A 19,434-nucleotide genomic window follows, 5' to 3' on the forward strand; every position below is an offset into this window, starting at 1 on the left:
GTCTCTTAAAGAGAATCAAGAAAGAGCCCCACAAGCCTCCGCTGCCGAGCATTTACCTCACCAACGCCAGATCCGTGGCTCACAAAATGGACGAGCTAAAACTTGAGCTAGCTGGAAATAGCCATATCCAGGTCTGCTGTTTTTTGGTCATTTCCGAGACCTGGCTTCACCCCCTAATCCCCGACACTGCGGTGCAGCCAGCTGGCCGCACGCTGCTACGGCGGGACCGAAACGAGGACTCGGGTAAGAGCAGGGGAGGTGGTCTCTGTGTTTATGTACATAACGCATGGTCTAATAACAGCACTATAATAGACAGTCACTGTTCCCCCGACCTGTAATATCAAAGAGGCATATAGAGCCATCCCCCTCCCCCACCTAGGCCAGTCAGACCACCTCTCTATGCTGCTCATCCCTGCTTACACCCCCCTCAGATCAAGGACACAAGCAGTAATAAAGACTGTTACAACTTGGCCTGAGGATGCACTCCCCCAGCTACAGGACTGCTTTGCACAAACAGCGTGGGATGTTTTCAAAGACCAAGACCTGCCCACACACACAGAGTCGGTACTATCCTACATAAAGTACTGTATCAGCAATGTCACTGTGAAAAAAAACATACGGCTTTACCCAAATCAGAAACCCTGGATGACATGCCAGGTCCGCATGCTCCTCAAGGCCCGGGACATTGCCTTCAGGTCAGGTGACAGTGCTCTATACAGCGCTGACCTGAAGAGAGGACTCAGAGAAGCCAAGATGGACTATAAAGAGAGGATCGAAGACCACCTCTCGAGCAACAACCCACGGCAGATGTGGCAGGGCATACAGCACATCACCAATTACAAAGGCTGTGACGCAGTCACAGGGGACTGGGATGCATCGCTAGCAGAGGAGCTGAACTGCTTTTTTGCACGCTTTGAGACGTCACAATCAGTCACAGCCACACCACCACCAGCACCCCCAACCCCCCCAACCCCCAGTCCCCCCACACTCATTCTTGAGGAGCACAAGGTCAGGCGGGTGCTCAAGGCAGTGAATCCCAGGAAGGCGACTGGTCCAGACGGTGTACCTGGGAAGGTGCTCAAAGCATGCGCCGACCAGCTCTTCTACATTATCACCGTCCTCTTCAACCTTTCCTTGGCACAGGCATTCATCCCACCCTGCCTTAAATCTGCCACAATCATCCCGGTACCCAAGAAAGCTGCCACAAACAACCTCAATGACTATCGCCCAGTAGCACTCACACCTGTCATCATGAAGTGCTTCGAGAGGCTGGTCCTCCACCACATCAAAGCCTGCCTCCCCCCCACCCTAGACCCACAGCAGTTTGCCTACCGGGCAAACAGATCCACAGATGACGCCATATCCATGGCTCTCCACTCCACACTGAGCCACCTGGAACACCGGGGGAGCTATGTCAGGATGCTTTTCATTGACTATAGCTCCGCCTTCAATACCATCAGTCCAGACATCCTGGTCACCAAACTGCTGGATTTAGGCCTACTCTCACCCATCTGTCTTTGGATTAAGGACTTCCTGACCAACCGACCTCAGACAGTAAAACTTGGCCCCCATCTCTCCTCCCCCCGCACACTCAGCTTCGGATCCTCACAGGGCTGTGTGCTGAGCCCTTTGCTGTACTCCTTCTACACCCATGACTAGTCCAGCCCACTCGGAGAACACCATCATCAAGTTCGCCGATGACACAACGGTAGGGGGTCCTATTACAGGGGGGGATGAGTCTGCATACAGAGATGAGGTCCTGAAACTATCAGCGTGGTGTTCAGTGAATAATTTGGCACTGAACACCACAAAAACCAAGGAACTCATCTTTGACTTCAGGAAGAACACTGCAGACATCTACATCAACGGCGAGGAGGTGGAGAGAGTCAGCTCCTTCAAGTTCCTCGGCACCCTCATATCTGCTGACCTGTCCTGGACCCAAAATACAACTGCGGTCATCCGGAAGGCCCAGCGGAGACTCCATTTCCTGAGGGTGCTGAGGAAGAACAGACTGGAGAGGCAGCTGATGGTGACCTTCTATCGCTCGGCTGTCGAGAGCCTGCTGACGTACTGCATAACAGTGTGGTACGCCAGCTGCACTGAAGCAGACAAACAGGCGATTCAGAGGGTCATAAAGTCGGCACAAAAAATCATCGGCTGTCCCCTGCCCTCCCTGAAGGACTTACACAACTCCCGTTGCCTCAACAGAGCAAAAAACATTACCAAGGACAGCACACACCCTGGCTTCCACCTGTTCGACTTGCTACCATCATGCAGGCGCTACAGGTGCATCAGAGCCAAAACAAACAGGCTCAGAGACAGCTTCTTTCCCAAAGCTGTCACCATGTTGAACTCTAACTTATAATAATAATAATTCACCCCTATACAATATAATGCCCTAATACCCTACTGTGCAATAATACCCTTCGAGTGCAATACGTCCGTCACTGATTGTTATTTATTACTTCGGTACTCCTGTCTTGCTCTGTATATTGTACAGTATTTGTATTTTGTACTTCTATAGTGTTTTGTATATTGTACAGAATTGCTTATTATTTTTATTGGATAGTAGTCTGTTTATTTCAATTGTTAGTTTTTCCTTTATTACCTCTTATGTCATTTATTTCACCCCATATTTGTTCCCACTACCGCACCTTAAGTTGGAGTCTTTAATCTCGTTATATGCAAATATAATGACAATAAAGTTCATTCTATTCTATTCTATTCTATTCTATTCTATTCTATTCTATTCTACAATATACTGTTACGGTAAATCAAACATGAGTGCAACATTAGCATGCTATCGAAATAGTGCAAAGCAATAACAATATATCAATATCTCAACGTTGCTCAAACATTAATGTCACACAACACAACACACAAAATAAACACGTAAAGCTCACTTTAAGTCATTCCTCATCCACGAATCCCTCAAATTCTTCTTCTTCAGTGTCCGAATGAAACAGTTGGGCTAATACAGCATCCAACATGGCCGGCTCCGTCGCTTCGAAGTCATCATTAATGGAGTCAGTGTCGCTGCTGTAGTCTAGCAGTTCAGTGACAATTCCTGCCTTCCTGGAAGCTCGGACCACAGTTGAGACTGATATATCAGCCCAGGCATTTACGATCCACTGGCAGATAGTGGCGCATGTCGTCCGGCGCTGTCTCCCTGTCTTGGTGAACATGTGTTCACCTTCTGGCATCTACTGTTCCCACGCAATTTGCAGTCTAGCTTTGAATGCCCTGTTGACACCAATATCTAGCAGCTGGAGTTCTTTTGTCAATCCACCCAGAATGACGGCGAGTATTGAATTAGTGTGCTTCACTTTTTTGTTGACCCTATCTGTGATATGGGAGCGCATGGAGTCGTAAATCAATAGGGACGGAACTGTGTGAAAAAAGCCACCAAGTCTCTTCACGTAAATTTCTCTCAACCACTCGCTCATCTTTTCTTCATCCATCCATCCTTTCGAGTTAGCTTTGATGACGACGCCGGCTGGAAAGTTTTCTTTTGGCAAGGTTTTCCTTTTTAAAATAACCATGGGTGGACGTTTCTGGTCATTAGCCTGGCAAGCAAGAACTACAGTGAAGGACGACTTCTCGTTCCCTGTGGTGCGAACATTTACCGTACGTGCTCCCGTTTTATCCACACTGCGGTTCACAGGAATATCAAAGTCCATGTTGATGATGTGCTCTGGCCGGATCTATTTTTCAGTAATCTTGTTTTTGCAATATGCGCGGAAAGTGGCCAGCTTTTCTTTGTAGTCTTTTGGCAGTTGCTGTGAAACAGTAGTTCGTGTGCGGATGGAGAGATTACGTCTTTTCATAAACCGAAAGCACCAAGAAGCACCGCCTTTAAAGTCATTAATGTTAAGTTCGCTTGTTAGCGCTGTTGCCTTCATTCGAATAGTGATTGTACTAACACTTCTACTTGCTGCTCTCTGTTCAACAACCCACTGTTCGAGTTTGTCCTCCAACTGAAGCCATCTTGCTTTGTTCCCTCGGAAACTCTTTTTGGTCTTCTTTAATTGGCGCAGGTCATCTTGTTGCTTCCTCCACTTCCACACCATTGATTCGTTGATGTTTAATTCTCTCGCTGCTGCTCTATTCCCGTGTTCTATTGCGTGACTGATTGCCTTGAGTTTAAACTCTGCGTCATAAGCGTGTCTCTTGGTAAGAGCCATTTTGGGATCTTTAAAAGGGGACATTATCACCAGACCTATGTAAGCGTCAATATATACCTTGATGTTGCAGAAAAAAGACCATATATTTTTTAACCGATTTCCGAACTCTAAATGGGTGAATTTGGGCGAATTAAACGCCTTTCTGTTTATCGTAATGTGATTTTCTCAAACACATTACAAACGCCGGCTCTCAGCTCTGTTATTTTCCGTTTTTTTTTTACTATTTTCTGGAACCTTGGAGACAGCATGCCTCGTCGGTGTGTTGTCGGAGGGTGTAACAACACCAACAGGGAGGGATTCAAGTTGCCTAAAGATGCGAAAGTGGCAAGAAATTGGACAAAATTTGTTCAAAATACGAGGGTGTGTTGAAAGCTGACGAAATGGTCAGTTGTTTGTTCCGCACACTTTACCGACGAAAGCTATGCTACTACAGAGATGGCAAGATTGTGTGGATATCCTGCGACACTCAAAGCAGATGCATTTCCAACGATAAAGTCAAAGAAATCTGCCGCCAGACCCCCATCGAATGTGCCGCAATGCCTGCACATTTTAACGGCGATGCTAAGGCCGACATGGCATAGAGATGTATGGATAACCTGCAGATGCATTTCCAACGATAAAGTCAACCAAATCACAAAGGTGAGTTTTGTTGATGTTGTTGACTTATGTGCTAATCAGATATATTTGTTTGCAGCATGACTGCCAGCTAATCGATGCTAACATGCTATTTAGGCTAGCTGTATGTACATTTCAAACTATATTTGCATCCAGCGTTTCCTTCCACCCACATTTAATGCCAAACAAACACTTACCATTCGACGGATTTAAGTTGATCCAGTGTCACAAGATGTGAAACTTCCGATTTTTGGTCTGCACATTTTACCGGCGATGCTAACGCAGACATGGTCGAATAGCGTCAATAGCTATTCGCTCAATAGCTTCAGTTTTTTCTTCAATTTCGTTTTCGCTATCTGCCTCCATACTCCAACCATCCGTTTCAATACATGCGTAATCTGTTGAATCGCTTAAGCCGCTGATATCCGAGTCTGAATCAGAGCTAATGTCGCTATATCTTGCTGTGGTATCCGCCATTGTTTGTTTGTATTGGCAGCACTGTATGACGTCACAGGAAAATGAACAGTGGCATCGAGAGAGCGAAAAAAAGGCACTTTAAAGCTTTTTTTAGGGATATTCCGGGACGAATAAAATTTTGAAAAAAACTTCAAACAATAAAATAAGCCACTGGGAACTGATTTTTATTGGTTGTAACCCTTTTGAAGTTCTGATACTGTTCCTCTTTAAACATCAGAATAAACACAGAAACGGCACGCCTCCCGCAGTCATATTCCAGCATGCACCACGCGCTTCTTCCTCTACAGGGAAAAGGAAGTTGGCGGCTGCTTACCGTAGTTGCGAGACCTCCATCCATCCATCCATTTCTACTGCCTATTGTGGCTCAATATTGGTCCATATATAAGGCGCACCGGATTATAAGGCGCACTGTCAGCTTTTGAGAAAATTTGAGGTTTTTAAGTGCGCCTTATAGTGCAGAAAAAAATGGTATATGCTATTGTAATGTATTTCACACCATATTTCATATCTAAGAGTTCTTTTTTTTTTTAAAGGCATGTTACATGTCAAAATTGTGGTGCTCTGGGAGGGCCAATCACTTCAAAGAAGGTAAAAAAAATATATTTATACATTTCATCCATCATTAATATGTATTTCTCCATTGTTGATATAAATGTGTTTTCGTGTAAATATTGTTTGGAATGCATTGAATGGATTAATTGAATTTATAGTATTTACAGGAACAACTTTTCTGCACGATTCGGTTTTGGCCTGATCTTTTAGAATAGATTAGTAAAAAATGAATAATTATTAATTGGAATTATAACAAAAACTAAAGTAGCACTGTAGTTGCCTGGCCTTTCTGTAAAGAGGAAATGAAAAATAAACAGGAATGACAATGGATTGTGTAAACACTCCTGGAAAGTACAGTAGTATGGGCGCATTCCATATGAGTTGAACCGCAACGGCATTAATTATTTTGTTACGTACCTGGAAAGGCACACACAAGACTGCAGTACAGCATTCTCAGCGATGATATGAAACACTCGGACTCAGGTGCCGTGAAGTGTTTCTGATGGGGGCAGATGAAGCTCATGGTTGGGCACCATTGAGCCAAATCTGCTCGAATTAAAGTTTTATTCGGTTTTTGCGACAGAGTTTGCAAAATGGGCACATTTTTTTTTAACCCTTAAAAGCCCAAACTTTTTCCGCTAAAGACCACAGGCTGAAAAACAAAGGATGCTGGGATCATTTTGGTATTTTTCACAAAACCTTTGGACATTTTTTTTGAAGAACTAGGCAATGTAATTTTAGCAGATATTGAGGCTGAAAAGCCAAAGCAGATCAGAAATGCTAATAATTAGCACACTGGCCAGCACACTGGTATAGCTCGTTTGGTAGAATGCGCATGCCAGCAACTTGAGGGTTCCAGGTTCGAACCCCGCTTTGGCCATCCTAGTCACTTCCAATGTGTCCTTGGGCAAGCCACTTTACCCACCTGATCCCAGTGCCACCCACACTGGTTTAAATGTAACTTTGATATTGGGTTTCACTATGTAAAAGTGCTTTAAGTCACTAGAGAAAAACGCTGTATAAATATCATTCTGATTTATTAAATTGTATAAAAGTGCAAAATATTGCTAATTTGTAGTGGTCTTTCTTGAACTATTTGAAAAAAAAAGACATAAAAATAACTAAAAACTTGTTGAAAAATAAACAAATGATTCAATTATAAATAAAGATTTCTACACATAGAAGTAATCATCAACTTAAAGTGCCCTCTTTGGGGATTGTAGTAGAGATCCATCTGGATTCATCAACTTAATTAACATTTCTTCACAAAAAATAAATCGTTAACATCAATATTTAAAGCTCATGTCCACAAAAAAATCTAGCTTTCAACACAGAATATTGTTGTATTTTTTTTCCCCCAGTTTATGGACTTAGATTCATATTTTGTTGAAGTATTATTTAATAAATATATTTATAGAGGATTTTTGAATTGCTGCTATTTTCAGAATATTTTTTAAAAAATCTCACGTACCCCTTGGCATACCTTCAAGTACCCCCAGGGGTACACGTAGCCCCATTTGAGAACCACTGCTTTACCATATATGGAGATGATTGCTAACGTAACTATGGGAAAATATGTCAATAAAATCTCAAATTCCAAACGGCTTGTTTGGAGCTAAAACGTATAACTATCACTGCCATGTTTCCATGGTTTGAGTTCAGATTTTGCAAAACCGAGAAATATTAGTCTTGGATATTTGGATGCATGTTTTGGTTCTGACTACCTGAGTTTGGAATTTCAGTAGCTGTCCACACAATGAATAATTCCAGGAAGTAGGAAGATTTATCCGATTATCTTTTGCTAAATGTCTTTTTTTCCCCCTGATATTTAAGTTTTGGTAATGTTTTTCTTTTTCCTTTTTACTCAACTGTCAAATGTATTTTTAAAAAAAGAAGCTTAGAAGCAGTAGTGGAAGTACAAGTAGTAAGTACAGCGCTAATGGAGGCGGAGAAAAGGTGAAGGTTTTGGCAGAAATTTAAAAAAAAAGCAGCCTTGACAGAAAAAATAATTGAGAAGTACTGGGTTAAGTTTTGAGGTTAAGTCAGGTTTGCTGTGTACTGTATGTCCCCTCCATTGGTAAACTCATACCTAGGCCCTTGTCTTAGGGCATTATGTAAAAATTGTGCCGCCATAAAGAGTTTTTAATTTAATCTACTTTGAGTGTCAAAACAAGAAGGAACCACGGCAATAAATTGTTGCTCGTAAGCCAGGCCCAAGAGTATTAAGCGCTGCTCTGAAGTAAATGACAGGTGGTGCATAATTGCACTTGACAACTTTTGTCATAACTATAAAAAGACAGTTTTTCAACCATGGGGTATATCAAGTATTTGGCATTTTTTCAGTTTGGCCAAGTAGAAAAAAGCTGAAATGCAACCTTTAATACCGTTTCAATTCATCCATAATAATTACCGGCACAATGAATCTGTCTTTCTGAACTTTTTTCCAATGATAAAAGCTTTAAAGGCCTACTCAAACCCACTACTACCCACCACGCAGTCTGATAGTTTATATATCAATGATGAAATAGTAACATTGCAACACATGCCAATACGGCCTTTTTAGTTTACTAAATTACAATTTTAAATTTCCCGGGAGTTTCGCCTTGAAAACGTCGTGTAATGATGACGTGTACGCAAGACGTCACGCGTTTTTAGGAAGTATGAGCGCTAAGCACACACACAGCTAAATGTCGTCTGCTTTAACGGCATAATTATACAGTTTTTTGGAGATCTGTGTTGCTGAATCTTTTGCAATTTGTTCTATTAATATTGGAGAATTCACAGTAGAAAGATGGAGTTAGGAAGCTTTAGCCTTTAGCCACACAAACACACGGTGATTCCTTGTTTAAAATTCCCGGAGCTGAAACTTTCCTATGGATCAGATCGCGGTCAAGCAAACATGGATCCTAACCGAATGTCAACCAGCAGGTTTCGGTGAGAAAATTGTGGTTAAAAAGTCAGTTCTTACCGGAGAAAAGCTGAGCTTGTACCGTCCATAGCTGCCGTCGACTTCCCTGAGACACTGCGAGTCAAGACACCTGTGGAGACACCTTTCCGACTATCAGGTACTATTAAACTCACTAAAACACTAGCAACACAATAGAAAGATAAGGGATTTCACAGAATTATCCTAGTAAATGTGTTTAAAAACATCGGAATCCGTCCCAATGCAATCACGTTTTTTTTTTTAACTAGTTTATTTATTTATTTTTTTCTAGTCCGTCGCTATCAATATCCTCAAACACGAATCTTTCATCCTCGCTCAAATTATTGGGGAAATTGTCGTTTTCTCGGTCCAAATATTACTTTTTGTTAGAGGCTCCCATTAAAAACAATGTGAATATGTGAGGAGCCATCAACATGTGACGTCATCGTCTGCGACTTCCGGTAGAGGCAGGGCTTTTCTCTTAACACCGACAGTTGCGAACTTTATCGTGGATGTTCTCTACTAAATCCTTTCAGCAAAAATATGGCAATATCGCGAAATGATCAAGTATGACACATAGAATGGACCTGCTATCCCCGTTTAAATAAGAAAATCTCATTTCAGTAGGCCTTTAAGGAAGTGATTTACCTTCTTTGCAAGTATTGGAAGTTGTGAGAGGTGGTAGGTACACACCTCTAAGCACATTGGAAGGTGTGATGGGTGACAAGGACACACCTCCAAGAATGGTGAGATTATCATACAAGCTTAATAGATGGAGAGAGTCAGATATGTGCATTCACACAATGGCTGGAAGGGAATACCTCTACAAACTGACTCTGCTGAGTATTTTAACTGCAAGTAAGTTGGACTTTTAAAACCTGTTTAGGCTGTGTGTTACTTGAGACAAAATACCTGCACAATGGCTATGTTCATATTCTGGCTAATGTAGGGGGAATATTTGCCACCTTAAAAGCAGAACCGGGATTCTCACTGCTTGTTCCCTTTGTTCTGTTCAAGGACAAAACACTAAAGATTTGCTTGTACTAAAACTTATGGAAACTTTATACCGAATGCAAAGCTGATCTACAACACTGGTGCGCTCTTCAGTGAGAAGAATAAAGGGCACTTGTGTTCTCTGTCCATACACTGCAAACAAAAGAGCGGACAAAATATAATATAAAAAAATACTAGGATTTGGGCAAAACAATTATGAAAACTAGTGAAATTATCTGTCAATGCAGCAAATTAATTTTACTTGATCAGACATCCTAAAATAATATTTGTGTATCTAGAAATTAGCAGGACATTTAGCTGGAAATAAGTATTTTGTTCTGAAAACAGCACTATTTAACTTGCAATTCCTAAATTAAGCATCCTCGAGAATCTTTAAACAAGATCTTTTTATGCGGGAAACCCAAAATATCTTATTTGAACTGTTATTTTCTCACTTTTAACATTTTAAACTACAACAGACAAAATATACAGTGGGGCAAAAAAGTATTTAGTCATCCACCGATTGTGCAAGTTCTCCTAGTTAAAATGACGACAGAGGTCCGTAATGTTCATCATAGGTACACTTCAACTGTGAGAGAAAGAATGTGAAAAAAATCCAGGAATTCACATTGTAGGGAATTTTAGAAAATGTATTTGTAAAGTATGGTGGAAAATAAGTATTTGGTCAACCATTCAAAGCTCTCATTGATGGAAGGAGGTTTTGGCTCAAAATCTCACGATACATGGCCCCATTCATTCTTTTCTTAACACGGATCAATTGTCCTGTCCCCTTAGCAGAGAAACAGTCCCAAAGCATGATGTTTCCACCTCCATGCTTCACAGTAGGTATGGTGTTCTTGGGATGCAACTCAGTATTCTTCTTCCTCCAAACACGACGAGTTGAGTTTATACCAAAATGGATACATGGATGATACAGCAGAGGATTGGGAGAATGTCATGTGGTCAGATGAAACCAAAATAGAACTTTTTGGTATAAACTCAACTCGTTGTGTTTGGAGAAAGAAGAATACTGAGTTGCATCGCAAGAACACCATACCTACTGTGAAGCATGGGGGTGGAAACATGCTTTCGGGCTGTTTTTCTGCTAAGGGGACAGGACAATTGATCCGTATTAAGGAAAGAATGAATGGGGCCATGTATCGTGAGATTTTGAGCCAAAACCTCCTTCCATCAGTGAGAGCTTTGGATGGTTGACCAAATACTTATTTTCCACCATATTTACAAATAAATTCTTTAAAATTCCTGCAATGTGAATTCCTGGATTTTTTTTCACATTTTGTCTCTCACAGTTGAAGTGTACCTATGATGAAAATTACAGACCTCTGTCATCATTTTAAGTGGGAGAACTTGCACAATCGGTGGCTGACTAAATACTTTTTTGCCGCACTGTAATTATTCGGGCTAAAATTAAGATTATGATATAAAGTTAATGAATAAGCATAAGTAAAAAAAACTCTTAAAACTAGGGAAAGTTCTAGAAATAAATGGGCTGTTTGCAACAATTACACAGGTCTTTTACACCAGTGGTCCCCAACCACCTGGCCGCAGAATACTTTTTTATTAATTTACATTTATTATTATTATTTTTTTAAATAAATCAACATAAAAAACACAAGATACACTTACAATTAGTGCACCAACCCAAAAAACCTCCCTTTTCATGACAAAAATCTCCCTTTTTCATTACAAAGGAAACTGACATAGGAAAAAAACCTTTTGCGATATCTTGCAAAAAGTATTGCGTAATCTCGCAAAACATTTTTTTCCCTCCGTGTCTGTTTAGGGGCTTTGCATGTCAACATACTGTATTTGGACTGTTAGAAATAAACATGTTAGACATATATATTTATTCTATGTTCTATATCTTCTAATAGCTGCTGGATAAGTTAAGTGGGGTCGTATTATGATTTTCTTCAACACTTAAAACACTTATTTGTGGCCTACATAACATGTAATGGTTGTTTTTTGGTCAAAACTTTGCATAGATTATGTTTTACAGACCGCCATTAAGTCACTCTCTGAACATCTCTTAAAGGAGAAACTGCACTTTATTCCGATTGGAAAAAAAATCACTGATATTGCGCATCACTTTTCTAAACAGGCTTGTTTTCAACAAGGAATGGAAATAATGAAGATATGCTCAGTGGAAGTTAATTAGTGGTTAGTTGATATTTTCATTGTTAACAGTGTGTTTAAACACTGGAAACTAACAGTTGAGATTCAGTCCATTCATTAAAATGAACAGGCTTAGCAAAGGTATGCAGACTGTCGTTTTTTTCATTATTACACAAGATGAACCTCTGCAATGAACTCTGTATTGTTGGTCTTTATTCCTGATTGACTCATTTCTGTACTGTGTTTCCGCAGCGTCACATGCTCAGCTGGATGGTAAGTACCACTGGTGTACACAGACTATCTTTTGATACTCATTAACACCACAAATATTTACATATGTAGTAGTTCTAAGTGGATGTGGGTACTAAAAGGAGCTACAACTACGTATACTACAGCTAAAACAGGTTTGCGAGAACAACATATTCATGACACTAGGAATGCTAGCAATGGAGGTGGTTGAACTTTAGTATGGTACATTTATTCCACATACACACCCCGTTTCCATATGAGTTAGGAAATTGTGTAAGACGTAAATATAAACGGAATACAATGATTTGCAAATCCTTTTCAACCCATATTCAATTGAATGCACTACAAAGACAAGATACAGTATTTGATGTTCAAACTCATAAACTTAATTTTTTTTTTTTTACAAATAATAATTAACCTTAAATTTCATGGCTGCAACATGTGCCAAAGTAGTTGGGTTAGGTCATGTTCACCACTGTGTTACATCACCTTTTCTTTTAAAGGGGAACATTATCACAATTTCAAAAGGGTTAAAAACCCCCCAAAAAATCAGTTCCCAGTGGCTCGTTGTATTTTTTGAAATTGTTTTCAAAATTTTACCGGTCCTGGAATATCCCTAAAAAAGCTTTAAAGTGCCTTATTTTCACTCTCTCGAAGCCACTGTTAATTTTCCTGTGACGTCATACAATGCTGCCAATGTAAACAAACAATGGCGAGTAGCACAGCAAGATATAGCGACATTAGCTCGGATTCAGACTCGGATTTCGGTGGCTTAAGCGATTCAACAGATTACGCATGTATTGAAATGGATGGTTGAAGTATGAAAGTATTGAAGAAGAAACTGAAGCTATTGAGCGAATAGCTATTGACGCTATTCATAGCCATAGCGTTAGCATCGCCATTAAAATGTGCGGACCAAACGATCAGGACTTTCGCATCTTGTGACACTGGAGCAACTTAAATCCGTCGATCGGTAAGTGCTTTTTTCGCAATAATTGTGGGTGGAAGGAAACGTAATATATTTTCAAATGTACATCCAGCTTTAGCCTAAATAGCATGTTAATATCGATTAGCTGGCAGTCACGCCGCGACCAAATATGTCTGATTAGCACATAAGTCAACAACATCAACAAAACTCACCTTTGTGATTTTGTTGACTTCATCGTTGCAAATGCATCTGCATCTCTGTGCCATGTCTGTCTTAGCATCGCCGGTAAAATGTGCAGACACTCCGGCACATTCAATAGGGGTCTGGCGGCAGATTTCTTGCCACTTTCGCATCTTCGGGACAGTGGTGCAACTTGAATCCCTCCCTGTTAGTGTTGTTACACCCCCCGACAACACACCGACGAGGCATGATGTCTCCAAGGTTCCAAAAAATAGTCGAAAAAACGAAAACTAACAGAGCTGAGACCTGGTGTTTGTAATGTGTTTGTTACCTAGGTGACGTCACGTTCTGACGTCATCGCTCCAAGAGGGCTAAACAGAAAGGCGTTTAATTCGCCAAAATTCACCCATTTAGAGTTCGGAAATCGGTTAAAAAAATATATGGTCTTTTTTTCTGCAACATCAAGGTATATATTGACGCTTACATAGGTCTGGTGATAATGTTTCCCTTTAACAACACTCAATAAACGTTTGGGAACTGAGGAAACTAATTGTTGAAGCTTTGAAAGTGGAATTTTTTTCCCATTCTTGTTTTATGTAGAGTTTCAGTCGTTTAACAGTCCGGGGTCTCCGCTGTCGTATTTTACGTTTCATAATGCGCCACACATATTCGATGGGAGACAGGTCTGGACTGCAGGCGGGCTAGGAAAGTACCCACACTCTTTTTTTACAAAGCCACTTTGTTGTAACACGTGCTGAATGCGGCTTGGCATTGTCTTACTGAAATAAGCAGGGGCATCCATGAATAAGACAGCGCTTAAATGGCAGCATATGTTGTTCCAAAACCTGTATGTACCTTTCAGCATTAATGGTGCCTTCACAGATGTGTAAGTTACCCATGCCTTGGGCACTAATGCACCCCCATACCATCACAGATGCTGTTTTTTTAACTTTGCGTCGATAACAGTCTGGATGGTTTGCTTCGCCCTTTGGTCCGGATGACACGATGTCGAATATTTCCAAAAACAATTTGAAACGTCGACTCGTCAGACCACAGAATACTTTTCCACTTTGCATCAGTCCATCTTAGATGATTTCGGGCCTAGAGAAGCCGACGGCGTTTCTGGATGTTGTTGATAAATGGCTTTTGCTTTGCATATTAGAGCTTTAACTTGCACTTCCAGATGTAGCGACCAACTGTATTTAGTGACAATGGTTTTCTGAAGTGTTCTTGAGCCCATGTGGTGATATCCTTTAGAGATTAATGTCGGTTTTTGATACAGTGCCAACTGAGGGATCGAAGGTCACGGTCATTCAATGTTGGTTTCCGGCCATGCCGCTTACGTGGAGTGATTTCTCCAGATTCTCTGAACCTTTTGTTGTTATTACGGACCGTAGATGTTGAAATCTCTAAATTTCTTGCAATTGCACTTTGAGAAACGTTGCTCTTAAACTGTTTGACTATTTGCTCACGCAGTTGTGGACAAAGTGGTGTACCTCTCTCCATCCTTTCTTGTGAAAGACTGAGCATTTTTTGGGAAGCTGTTTTATACCCATTCATGGCACCCACCTGTTCCCAATTAGCCTGCACACCTGTGGGATGTTCCAAATAAGTGTTTGATGAGCATTCCTCAACTTTATCAGTATTTATTGCCAACTTTCCCAACTTCTTTGTCACGTGTTGCTGGCATTAAATTCTAAAGTTAATGATTATTTGCAAACAAAAAAATGTTTATCAGTTTGAACATTAAATATGTTGTCTTTGTAGCATATTCAATTGAATATGGGTTGAAAAAGATTTGCAAATCATTGTGTTCCGTTTATATTTACATCTAACACAATTTCCCAACTCATATGGAAACAGGGTTTGTAGAATACACAAGACACTTAAACAGTAATATTTTAACAGTAGCCCTGAATTAAAACCAGTACTATAATAAAATACTTAAATTTTGTTAAACACAAATGGTCCCGCACTAAAACACACACACGGCAAATATAAGGGAATACACCAAAATAAAACCAAGCCTTAAAATAACAGCAGCAGATATCAATCAATCAATCAATGTTTATTTATATAGCCCCAAATCACAAATGTCTCAAAGGACTGCACAAATCATTACGACTACAACATCCTCGGAAGAACCCACAAAAGGGCAAGGAAAACTCACACCCAGTGGGCAGGGAGAATTCACATCCAGTGGGACGCCAGTGACAATGCTGACTATGAGAAACCTTGGAGAGGACCTCAGATGTGGGCAACCCCCCCCCCCCCCCCCCCCCCCCCCCTCCTCTAGGGGACCGAAAGCAATGGATGTCGAGCGGGTCTAACATGATACTGTTCAATCCATAGTGGCTCCAACACAGCCGCGAGAGTTCAGTTCAAGCGGACCCAAGACAGCAACGAGAGTCTTGGGCTGGGCGATTTGGACAAAAAAGTCAATCTCGATATATTTTTTCTTATACTCGATATTCGATATATATGCCGATATATTTTTCGGTGAAAGTATACAAATACAGATATTAATTTTTTAGCGATATTCACTGAAATTGTAGCTTGAAAGCAAGACAACTTGAAGTATCGTTTGACACACAAAAACGTGTGCGTCGTTTATTCATCGACGCAAGACGAGAATGAATGACTGCGTACAGCCGGCGACTCAAAATGGCGGTCACAACAAACCCCCACCTTTGGGAAAATCACGTGACGGTCACTTAAAGGGGCCACTCCGAAACACTCACTCTCAACTGCATATATAAATGCTAAACAAGAACAACATTGTTACGTGCACAATCGAACAATGACAGTGAATAATGATGAGAAAGTCAAATATACAGGTCAGGTGACTTATGTCCTTAAAGCAACCGCTACACACGTCAACCCAGAATTCGCCATCATAAAAAACTAAACAGTCAATGGACATGGGCACGGACGGGCCGACCAGACCGGGTGCGCCGGACTGGTACTAATGCCGGGGAGTCAGCGGGAGGGACCAGCAGGGCATCTGCACTGTCGAAGGTCCCGGGGGCACACGTAAAAGGATGCAAAACATTATCATGGGGCCCAGGAAGAGCGGGCAGACGACGCCAGTTCGGGGGTACGATCGTGGTAACCGGCTGACTAAGATTCAAGTGGTTATTTCAGACCGACCCCCGATATCCAACAGGAAATGCTTGTTTCCACTCTCCAGGACGCAAAATGGCCCATTGTAAGGAGGCTGAAGGGGGCTGCGGAAAACAAATGCCATTCTTTGTAACGAATCAGGGACATGAGACGGCGTAACGCCGTGTTGGGAAGTGGGGATGGGGGCAAAACCCTTGGCGGCATCGAGGAGAGCAGCTCGCTGCTCACCGGCGGACCAAGGTGCCGTAGTGCTAGGAATAAAGTCATCTGGCACTCGGAAAGGCTGGCCATACACCAACTCTGCCGAGGAAGACTGCAGGTCTTCTTTGGGGGCAGTCCGAAGCCCCAGCATCATCCAAGGGAGTTTGTCTACCCGAGCGCTGCCTTCATGGAACGGTGTAACCGCTCTTACATACCAATTGCCTGTGGGTGATACGCCGTCGTGTGGTGGAGTTTCACTCCCAAGCTCTCTGCCACAGCAGCCCAGAGCTCAGAAGTGAAGTACCAGCCCCGGTCAGATGATATGTTTGACGGGGTATTGAAACGGGCAACCCATGTCCCAATGAACGCATGAGCCATCTCTGCACAGGCTGACGTCAGAGGTACTGCCTCCGGCCAGTGGATGGTCCTGTCGACCATCGTGAAGAGGTATGTGCAGCTGTGTGAAGATATGAGAGGCCCGACCAGGTCCACGTTGCCATGGTCAAAACGGCGCTCCTTAACCATAAACGGTGTCAGCGGAGCTCATGCTTGTGGATTCATGATTACAACAGCAGTCTTGACTGATTGGCAGGGAAATCAAATTTCCAAGTTCAACAGTTTAACTCGGACCCCATGGTATGGCACGGAATGATAAATCCTGAACGAGCTTGCCTTTCCCCTGCGGGAGTTCCAACTGTACAGTAGGATTGGGCATCATCGGTGAGAACCTGGTCTTACATTCTGGTTCTCTCGGAGCCGTCCACATTTTTAATCGTCTATTTCAGTTCGTAATGCTCAGAGGCGGGTAAGCTTTTTATCTCCATACATTGTGTGGAGTACGTAATCTAAGTCAATTGTCCTCCATTGTGGCAACTAACAACTAACATTATCACTGGGGAACAAAGCTAAACAAGCTAGACACAAAGTAAGAGCTGGGAAGAGCAGGCAAGGTAATCGCCAGGCTAACCGCTAAGCTACCCAGTAAACTACTTGGTACTTAGTAAACTTTAAGAAGTATATATGGAACCACGTTACAGCAGAAAGCAAGCAGCTACTGACCGGAAATGAATAAGTAGCTTTAAAGCTATAGTTACTTTCTTTCCTGTTTAAAGCTATAGTTACTTTCTTTCCTGTTTTTAGCCAACCTCTTTTCTTATTGTCTGTTACATGTTTTATATACAGTGTGACATTGTTTGTATTTTAGTGCTGTCTGCCACCTGTGTTGGTGAGCCAATGACAATTTTTCACCCCGGTGGACAATAAAGATGTACTGTATTCAATTCTGTTTTTATTACTGTAAGAGTCAATAGTCTATAGCGAGGACAATATCACAACTGTTGGTCTCCTCTTTTGCTGTTTAGCAGCCACTACCAGGCCTACACGCAAAGTAAAAAATGGATTGATTGATACTGTAATTTGATAGTGTTCATTCAAGGGTAACCTCAGTATATGATGGATACTAGAGTGACCAGATTGTTATTATTTTCCTTATAATTTTTTTTGCTGAAGTCATGTTTGTTAATGTTTGCAAATTCAAGAAATAAGGCCGCTGGACACAGGAGGACTTGGAACGTAAAAAGCAAAGGATTTAAATGAGTAATAGATAGTAGTTTTTGTTTTGTTTAGTTATTGTGTACTATTGACTTTGTTTAGCTCAAACAATGTTATTAATAAAAAATAAATTAATCAATACTTGTTTTAAAATTGTTTTTGGAGGTTTTTCAAAAATAAAGCAAAAGTGTACCCTCGTGGAAATATAACTACATAACATAAATATTTCGGTTCAAAGGATCAACTTTTTGATCCAACCTCTTAAATGAATTGAATCCTTGACAACCAAAATCGAAACCAAGAGCCGGAATTTAAATTGGAATTGTCCAAATTCAAACTCTACTCAACCCTAAGTTGCAGTGTTCTAGCGCCAACTTTTTGGCTCGGTAACACGTTATATCCTCTCCCAAGGATAATTTGCCAAGGACATTGGTGCAAGAGTGTTAATTATTTCAGCATCCTTCACAACTGTTGACTTTGTGAACTCTGACAGTATGTATTCGGCAAGAAAAAGACATTTGCGTAATTGTCCTTCTCCGGCTATTGTGTACCAGTTTCCTTGGATTCTAATAAGATTGCATGTTTGCAGTGTGTGGCATCCCACCAAAGAACACGAGGATAGTTGGAGGTGAAGACGCTCAAGAAGGAAATTGGCCGTGGCAGGCCAGTCTGCAGTTTTTTGACAGCCATGTTTGTGGTGGTTCACTCATAAACAAAGAGTGGGTGATGTCTGCTGCCCACTGCTTCTCCAGGTAGGTCACCTGAACCTGATTTTATATATTTTGAAACTATTAGAACCATCTAACCTTCGGCATTGTCTCTGTAGCACAAATACCTTTGGATGGTCAGTTTCTCTTGGTCGTCAGAACCTGCAGGGCAACAACACAAACGAAGTGTCAAGAATTGTTGAAACAATCATTTTGCATCCAAACTTTGACCAATTTAGCTTTGACAACGACATCGCTCTGCTAAGACTTTCCTCACCGGTTAATTTCACAGCCTACATCAGACCTGTGTGTCTGGCAGCCAGTAACAGTAACTTCATCAATGGAACCGACAGCTGGGTCACTGGTTGGGGAACAGTTCAGGAGGGAGGTAAAGTAGTTAACTAGTAAAAGAATATAATGTTTCCTTTGACTACACCTAATGGATTTTCCCTCTACTGTTTAGTGTCCCTCCCCTTCCCTCAAACGCTACAAGAAGTGGAGGTTCCAATTGTGGGGAATAGACAGTGTAACTGCCTGAATGGTGAAGGTTCTATTACAAACAACATGATCTGTGCTGGTTTCCTTGAAGGAGGGAAAGATGCTTGTCAGGTA

At 41.5% G+C, this 19,434-nt stretch overlaps 1 protein-coding gene across 8 annotated transcripts in view; it reads left to right on the plus strand.

Annotated features, from left to right (window-relative positions):
• The first annotated feature begins 9,475 nt into the window (after positions 1–9,475).
• Positions 9,476–19,434, plus strand: part of LOC133558198 (uncharacterized) — a 46,413-nt gene continuing 36,454 nt past the window's right edge. For 7 of the 8 annotated variants that reach the window (XM_061909399.1, XM_061909406.1, XM_061909403.1 and 4 more), the window contains exons 1-5: positions 9,476–9,612; positions 12,136–12,156; positions 18,705–18,867; positions 18,942–19,210; positions 19,286–19,431. In XM_061909399.1, coding sequence (XP_061765383.1) covers positions 9,498–9,612; positions 12,136–12,156; positions 18,705–18,867; positions 18,942–19,210; positions 19,286–19,431 — 714 coding nt within the window. In that variant the 5' untranslated portion in view covers positions 9,476–9,497. The remainder of the gene's footprint in view (positions 9,613–12,135; positions 12,157–18,704; positions 18,868–18,941; positions 19,211–19,285; positions 19,432–19,434) is intronic. The other variant, XM_061909400.1, reaches the window with a different exon arrangement.

This window comes from Nerophis ophidion, linkage group LG08 (genome assembly GCF_033978795.1).
Source record: "Nerophis ophidion isolate RoL-2023_Sa linkage group LG08, RoL_Noph_v1.0, whole genome shotgun sequence".
Classification (NCBI taxonomy): Eukaryota; Metazoa; Chordata; class Actinopteri; order Syngnathiformes; family Syngnathidae; genus Nerophis; species Nerophis ophidion.